Source organism: Camarhynchus parvulus, chromosome 1, assembly GCF_901933205.1.
Source record: "Camarhynchus parvulus chromosome 1, STF_HiC, whole genome shotgun sequence".
In the NCBI taxonomy this organism is placed as follows: Eukaryota; Metazoa; Chordata; class Aves; order Passeriformes; family Thraupidae; genus Camarhynchus; species Camarhynchus parvulus.
This window is the reverse complement of record NC_044571.1, coordinates 65913065-65921445: the sequence shown is the minus strand read 5'-3', so window position 1 is coordinate 65921445 and position 8381 is coordinate 65913065. Positions and strand designations below refer to the sequence as shown.

General features: G+C 45.1%; 1 protein-coding gene across 1 annotated transcript; it reads left to right on the top strand.

Annotated features, from left to right (window-relative positions):
- The first annotated feature begins 526 nt into the window (after positions 1-526).
- CCNA1 (cyclin A1) lies at positions 527-6328 on the top strand. Its single transcript, XM_030952285.1, has 8 exons — positions 527-661; positions 1759-2002; positions 2227-2348; positions 3026-3249; positions 3883-4087; positions 4949-5062; positions 5732-5865; positions 6188-6328. The coding sequence occupies exons 1-8, from the start codon at positions 527-529 to the stop codon at positions 6237-6239; spliced, it is 1230 nt and encodes a 409-aa protein (XP_030808145.1). The 3' UTR covers positions 6240-6328.
- The last annotated feature ends 2053 nt before the right edge of the window (positions 6329-8381 follow it).

Here is an 8381-nt window from a genome sequence, read left to right as displayed (position 1 = left end):
TCATTTTAATATTTGTGAAAAGCCAATCATAAAATACATGCATTTTTCACAACATCCCATCCTTGCGCTCCGCGCGTTCGGAGCGCAGCCGGTGCGCGGCCGCGGCGGCTCCGGGCCCGGCGCTGCGCGGGGCCCGCGCGGGGCCGGGCGGCGCGGCGGGCCCCTGCCGGGGTCACCATGGCGACCCGCGGCCGGCGGGGCTGGGGCGGCGGCGCGCCGGGGGTTGAGCCGCCGGGCTCCCAACCGGCCGCGGCCAACAGCCGCCGCCTCCAGCGGCCGCGCCTACGCAGGGCCAGCGGGCGGCCTGGGCGGCGCAGGGCGGCCGGACCCTTCCGTGGGCTGGTGGCGATCAGAGCCGGGCAGCGCGGTGGGCCACCCGTCATCCTGCGGGGCGGGCGGGAGGAAGGGGTTGCCAGGGGAGCATTTGTGGTCGTTCGGAGGGTTTTTTATTATTCTTTCCCCCCCGCGATTTCCTTTTATTTCTGTGGGTTTTTTCGCTCCTCCGAAAGGTACCGACGTCGGGGCGATGCATCGCACCGGAGAGAAGAGCCGTGCGGGGCGGCGGGAGTCCTGCCCCGCCGCCCTCCGCAGCAGCGGCGGCCGGGCCGTGCTGGGGGTGCTGACGGAGAACGGGCAGCAGCAGCAGCGGCCCGGCGGCCAGGTGAGCTCCGCTGCCCGCAGCCCTGCCGCCCCCCTGCCCGCAGAGCCCGGCTGAGCTCCGCGGCCCCGGGCTGGCAGCCGCCGGCATGAGCGGTGCACGCACCTGCCCCGAGGCTGCCGGCAAAGACCTGGCGTGGCGGGGTGAGAAGGTGACTCGGGCTCCAGTTCTTAAGCGTGAGTTTCCCGAGAAACCCTGCAGGTAACCTCACAGTCCCGCCCTGCGGGTGTTTCCCCGTGGAAGTAGTCGGCGTAAATAATTCATCCTGGAAGGAAGGGATACTACTCAGCCGCCTACCCTCCTCAGTGTCGGGGGTGATTTAAGGAAGGGCTGTCCACTGACCCAAAGCTCTCATTGGTGTGTGGCTAGCCGTGCTCACTCCAGGGTGCCAGAGCCTTCAAGAAGTTCAAGTTAATGGCGTGTCGTTTTCCTGCCTTTCTGTCCCTTGAGCCCTCCTGGAGTCTGCTGGTGGGGCAGGGATAATGTTACTATTCTGACCTACAATAGCATCTGTTATGGGTACACAAACTCTTCTTGATTTTGGCCCTATAAAGCCCCTAACTCAGCTGGTGGCTTACTAGTAGATGGTGTGAAACATTGTAGCCTGGTAACACGTAGTCCTAGGGGTTGCGACGCTTAAGCTCGAAAATTCAAACTTCAGTTTTCAACTGTGCTTGAAGTGCCTTCTTGCCAGTGCAGTCCTTCCTAAGTCTGTGGCAATGCTTGAGCACTTTTGTTAACTTGCTGTACTTGCAACTGCTCCTTGCCAGACCTGAATGTGTAGCAGACTGCACTTCCCAGCCCCACTGGAACTGAGCAGCGCCCACGTTCTCCTTGGTGGGAGGCACTGAGTATGATGCTGCTCCTCTGGTTTCCTGACTTTTGCTGCTTTTAATTCTTTCTGTGAGGAGTCTGTCACAGCAAGACAGCAACAAGTGGCACCAACTTCAAAGTTGTTGTTAGTTGGTGGCTTTTTGCATGAACTTCTGTTATTGGTGTCTGTTACACAAGGAAAGAGATTTTCTTTTTGAAAACAAGTGACACACTCTGTTTTCCTCCTGAGCTGCCCTCCCACAGCATTACTGTGTGCTCTGCTTCAGGGTGCTGCTGTTATCAAGCGCTTCTCTGGCTTTGAAAACACCATCACTTCATCTAGAAAAGATGAAGTGCCCAACTGCATCATCAGTGCTGCATCAAAGCAAGGTTTTGCTATCTACATAGATGACTCAGAAGATAAAGAAAACTACAGCTGCCAAGTGTCTGAAGAGCTGGAATTAAGCCACTGTGAACTGGATACCAGAGCAATGACATCCAGTATTCACCGGCTGCTGGATCTGAGTTCAGGTAACTCCTGTTACTACTCAGATGGTGTCCATAGCCCAACCACATGTAGGGTGGTTATGAGTTGTGAATTGTAAGCTAGTGAGTAGCTTATGTGACAACAAATAACACTGCAAGCTGACTTGGATTGTGTCTACATGAGGGGCAATACTTCTGAGCTAAAATTAGCAAGAGAAAGTCAAGAGATTAATTATACAAATGTCTTGCTGCTTCCTATTACCTGTTAGGCTCTCCTATGGTAGTGGACACATCCTTCCAATCCCAGCCAGAGGATCACATGGAAGATGTTGTAACTCTGGCTGTGGGAGAGTATGCAGAAGACATTCATCAGTACCTCCGAGAGGCAGAAGTAAGTTGCTCTGAGAAGCTTATAGGTATCTGTGGTAGGCTGCAATATTGCAAAGATCCAGGGCTGCCACTGAACTACAAAGAAGAGAAAGTAAATAGTAAAAGTAATTTCTAAAGGCAACATATAGTCAGTGATAAGTTCTTTCTGGATTAATGCATCCCTATTAATTCCAATGATGGGAGCATCTCTTGACTTGTTTGGTATGAAGATTTCTTGCAGATGGGCATAGAATGCTGCAAAAATGCTTAAGCAGTTTGATGTGATCTCACTGACAGCTCTCTGGCTATAGCAGTAGGTTTTCCTACCTTCTTGTGTCAGAGCAGTGAAGTGCAGTCTCCTGATGGGAAGAAGGATGAAATTCTGATTGGTTCATTTTCATGTCCTTCTGAATGGCTCAATTGATGGCAAAGGCTGTCCATAGTCCAGAAAGTGTTTTACTATTCTCCTGCTAACACCTAAGTTCAATCTGTCTCTTCAGTGTAGAAATACTACTTGTAGAGGTGCCACTAGTTGGGAATAATTACCACTAGCACAATAATTGTAGTTAGTACTTGCAGTTATTAAGAGAGGGACAACCCCTGCTCTTTTTAGTGTAAGTATAAAGAATATTCATGAGCTCAGCCATCCATGGTTTTCTTCAGAGTGATCATCCTGATTCTTCAACTCTTTCCAAACAGGTAAGATTTAGGCCCAAGCCCTACTACATGAAGAAGCAGCCAGATATCACAACAGGAATGCGTGCTATCCTGGTAGACTGGCTGGTGGAAGTAGGGGAAGAGTATAAACTTCGGACAGAGGCTTTGTACTTGGCAGTGAACTTCCTGGACCGGTTTCTTTCCTGCATGTCTGTTCTCAGAGGGAAGTTACAGCTTGTGGGAACAGCAGCAATTCTTCTGGCTGCGTAAGTGTTTCATCTTCCGAAATCTTGGTGATTTGAAGCCTATTTTTGGGCTTAGTGTTGTAATGTAATTTGGAGGAAGGAAGGAAGGTTGCATTAGTAGGTAGCTTTTCATGATGTGTCAAGATTAGCAACGTGGGCTCCTTTGGTGCTATTAAAATGAAACATTTAATGTTGAATGTGAGAAACTGTAGTGAGGAAAGCTTGTAACCATAAACACAGTAGCAGAAAGCAGTACAGTGTTAAACTGCTCGCCTGTGAGGCTGTAATGGACTCAGTTGCAATCTACAGTTGCCCTTTAACTGCTCTAACTATACAGAGTAAGTAACATAGCTTAGGGGTGCATGGGTGTTTGTCTGGAGTGTGCTGTGTTACTGAGAGTTGCCCACTGAAAGCTTGCTGTTAAGAGCTAACAATGTGAGTGTATGTCTGTCTAGACTGATGATTCGGAGTTCCTCTAAGTATATTTGCCCAAGTTTGAAACTAAATTGTTAGCTAGCCTGGAGGAACAAGTAAAATTAGAGCTTTCTGCAAGTTTTAGTAATGTCATGTTCTCATCCTGACGTGGGTACAGCACACATTTCTTTTACTATAACTTCAAAGCTGACAAATGTGGCTTCTATATCCCTTTTTCAGGAAGTATGAAGAGATCTACCCACCAGATGTGGATGAATTTGTCTATATAACAGATGACACCTACACAAAGAAGCAGCTGCTAAGAATGGAACACTTGCTTCTCAAAGTGCTGGGTTTTGACCTAACAGCCCCAACCATCAACCAGTTCCTCCTTCAGTATATTCAGAGACATGGAATCTGTATGAGGACAGAGAACTTTGCAAGGGTATGGACCATCTGCCTTCTGGGCCTGAGGGGGAAGAAGTGATTCTTAAAGGAGAACTACTTGCATTTCATGAAGCTGTCTTGGCAACAGGCCTAAAACTGCATGTTTCATAGCAGTGGGTTGTGTGCTGAGACTTTTGGATAGATGCCTTATGGAAATCCTAGGTTTGGTCTGTCTTGTCTGGTCAGGGATACTTCATTGACCAGGCAATTAGGTGGTAAAAATCTGGTGTTTTTTTCAACAGTGCCTGTGTAGCAAGCTTGTCCTGGATTTGGTGCTACTGTGTATTGCTCCACAATGACACAGAATATACCTGCATAGCTGCATAAGAGTTGCCTGGAGTAGGCAACCATGCTTAGAAACAACAAAATTGCAGTAAAACATCTGACCAGCTGCTTCTCTGCAAAGGGTATAGGATTGTACAATAACTCTACTCCAACAGAAGCCATATTGTGTTTCTTAGAGCTGTCCATTTATCCCTGATGTCCAGGTGTTTATCGATATAAACAAGAGCCTTAGCAGATAGGAAGAGTGTGTTTGTCAATTTTATGAAACTTGACTTTTCTGAGTCTCTACCTGTAAAATCAAGTCAGATCTGATGATGGAACCAGAACTTCAGATTAGATTAGAGTAGATGGGTTAGGCTTTGGCAAAATGTGGTCTTTCTATGCCCCCTGAAACATAATAAAGGATCTTCTGTAAGATCAGCAGGACTGGAATGCTAATTCTTCTCACTAAATACATAGTTTATGCTTTTGTGCATGATACTGAGACCATTGATGAACTTTAATACTTGCAGTATTGGACTGATCGTACCAGTTATGTTGATTCTTTTTGAAAAACTTGGGTTTTCTTGTTCAGTATCTTGCAGAGCTGAGTCTTCTTCAAGTTGATCCTCTTCTGAAGTACCTTCCTTCACAAATTGCTGCAGCAGCCTACTGTTTAGCAAACTATACAGTGAACAGATCTTTCTGGGTAAGAACAACAACTGTGCGTTAATAAATAGCTCGAGCATTTTGTTATTGTTAGAACTGAGCTGAGAAGGAGGAGGAGGAACTACAAAGTATATTGTTCTGAAGGCTGAAATCCTAGGATGAGTAGCTGTTCTTGAGTTAATGAGACTACCTGATAAATGACTGTTAAGTAAACTTGAAATATCATGCCTCTTCTCTGAAATGGAAGGGACTTTACTGTCTTGCTCACTTACATCAAAGCTGTACCAAAGGCCTCACAAATGTTCAAAATTACCCCCCAATGCCAAATTCAGGGTCTTTCTGAGAGAAAGGGGAGAACTGATTCTGTCTGCTTGAGTGGCTATACTGCTGTATAATTGTGGCTGCTTTACCACAAGCCTTGGTAGACCTTCCAGCTGTATGTTGGAGAAATAGCTTTAGTGCAGAGTAAGATCCAGAAGAGATGTAATGGATGCACATGCTTTGAGCAGAAGGAGCTTGTCAGACTTCATAGCACCAAGGAAGACCTAGAGTGAAACTGATGGCACAATACAATTGAATCTTTTTCATGCTTAAAGAGTCTAGAGTAAGCTCTGATGTAGTGAAAAGAGTTTCTGCTTCCATGGGAAACTCATCTTCTAGATGACTGCTGGCTACAATAGAGTAACACTGTTTTTTCTCATCTGACCAGCCAGAAACACTTGCTGCATTTACTGGATATTCTTTAAGTGAGATAGCGCCTTGCCTGACTGACCTGCACAAAGCATGCCTTGATGCATCCCATTGCCAGCTGCAAGCTATTAAGCAGAAGTATAAGCACCCAAAGTAAGTAACCAGTATGCCAGTGTCTTGGATAGCTGTAAGCACAGGATGACTCTGGTTTTCCAGCTTGGGCTGTGGCTGCTGTAGCTCTCTCACAGTTGTCAGCTTCTAGTTCTGAAACAGAAGCCTCCATCAGCCCCTTGAGGAGAAAACTTTTCTGACCAGAAAAGTGATTAATCCATAAGTATGCAGATGCATTGGATAACAACTTTGTCTGCAATGTTGCAGGATGATGCTTCTCTTCTCCAATGTATTGCACAATGAGATGCTAGTTTAGTTGACAAATCTGAAGCCAATATCTGTAGTCACTTCATTTCTATTCCAGGTACCTGCAGGTGTCTCTTCTGGAGCTCCCAGCAGTTCTTCCTCTACGCTAGACACTCTGGATCCTGGACTTGAAGATCACTGTGTCCAAATCAACAAAGCTGGTCTAACATTTCTTAGAACACTGCGGGTCATGTGTCTGTAACCACAGTGATCAGAATTGTTTTTAAGCTAATATTTTTTAATGAGATGCCTTTTAAAAATAGGTATTAGACTATAGCTCTTAACATAACTGAAAGCACTTTTAATAAATGTCTTATTACACTCTACTTCTGTGAATCTTCTGACTTCAGTTAATACTGCAGTAACAGTGAGTGGAATGAATTTTTGAATGTTTTGTTTTGTTTTGTTGTTTTGGTTTTTTTTGTTTGGTTTTTTTGGTTTTTTTTTTTTTTGGAGGGGTGAGATTTGTTTTTTACTAAATAGCTGTAAGCACTTATAAGCTGGCTGGAGTGGATAAAGCAGAGCTTGAACCACCACAGCCTGACATCCTTGTAGGCACAGGTGATTTGCTGTAGTCCTGTTTGTTCTTTCTTCAATGAGATGAGATCCTGTGGGCATGAACAGAAGCTATTTTCTGTGACTTGGTAACTGTATCAGACCAAAAGCATCCACATGCAATTTGTCTTTGAACTCTGAACATGTTTGTAGAAGATCATCAATGTTGAGGTAAAAGTCAGACTTCCCTTTATGGAAACAAAATAGGGGATTTCCCTGCAGGGAATTGGGAGATTGTGGCTGGCAGAGCATTAGGAGCTTTTCATACACTGGTGAACAGACTGCATTAGAGAGCAATACCAAAAACTTTGAGGTACTGTGTGACAGTGTTCATAGGGGTCTTAGGGTGAGGTAAGAGAGGAGGATATGACTCCATATTTCAGAAGGCTTGATTTATTATTTTATGATATATATTACATTAAAACTATACTAAAAGAATAGAAGAAAAGGTTTCATCTCAGAAGGCTAGCTAAGCTAAGAATAGAAAAGAATGAATAACAAAGGTCTGTGTCTCGGACAGAGAGTCTGAGCCAGGTGGGCTGTGATTGGCCATTAATTCCAAACATCCACATGAGACCAATCACAGATCCACCTGTTGCATTCCACAGCAGCAGACAATCATTGTTTACATTTTGTTCCTGATGCCTCTCAGCTTCTCAGGAGGAAAAAAAATCCTAAGGAAAGGATTTTCATGAAAAGATGTCTGCAACAGTACTGGAACAGCAGAGTTGATCTGGATGGCTCCTGAGTCATTCTTGTAGTGTGGAGTGTTGTTATAACAAACCTGAGATGACCTCTCATGTCGCTAGAGCACTGGTGATCCTGTGTGAAGGGAGGGTGATGGGACACAGCTATTAGCGGTCTTAGCCTGAGCTGCTGCATGGTCTTGTGTCCCACTGTCAGGTATTTGTTAGGTAGTGCTTCAAAAAAACCCCAAACATCCAAACAGGGCACCACCTTGTACCCTCAAACACAACCCCTGTCCAAAGTAGTTTAAAATCAGTTGGTCATATTGGTCAACATGTAGAGAACTATGATCCACTCATATAAATGGTAAGGTAAGTCTGAGGTGTGCTCCTACTGCAAGAGTTTAAAACTTCCAGTGCTTACTGCTTCCTAAGAGAATGATCTGTACAGTGCATTATGAGTTTCCAAGCAAGAATAGGTTTAACACCTGACGCCAGGATGCAATTCAGCAGACATATTAAGTAGCAGATAACAAGCCTCTTATTTTAATTTAAAACCTGATTATGCCAATATGTGTGTGATGAGGCTCTTAGCTTTGGCATTCCCTCAATTTATGTAAGACTTCCTTTTCCTTAATTCCTCACTGTGCAGCCTGATGGATCTTTCTAGTAATGCAAATTCTTATATTTCTCTGAAGTGGAGGTAGTGGTTGTGACTGCTTCACTTGTCTCAAGTAAACATCCTTTAAGGGAGGAGAGTTTTCCATTTCAGTCTAGCACAGTCTTGTGCTGTAGTTTCAGTCTAGTTCTTGGTCTCTTGCTTCAAGCACTTTATAATCAGTAGAGTGAATTTGTCTTGATATGTTTATGATAATGGACAGTGAAGTGACCAGATATCCCATGCTCATGTCTGTGGCATTCATTTTGTGGTGGGGGCCTCAATCCATAGATTTTGTTCATGCACAGAATTTCACGGCTTGTGGACATATGTCCTAAAGGTGGGCTATGAAC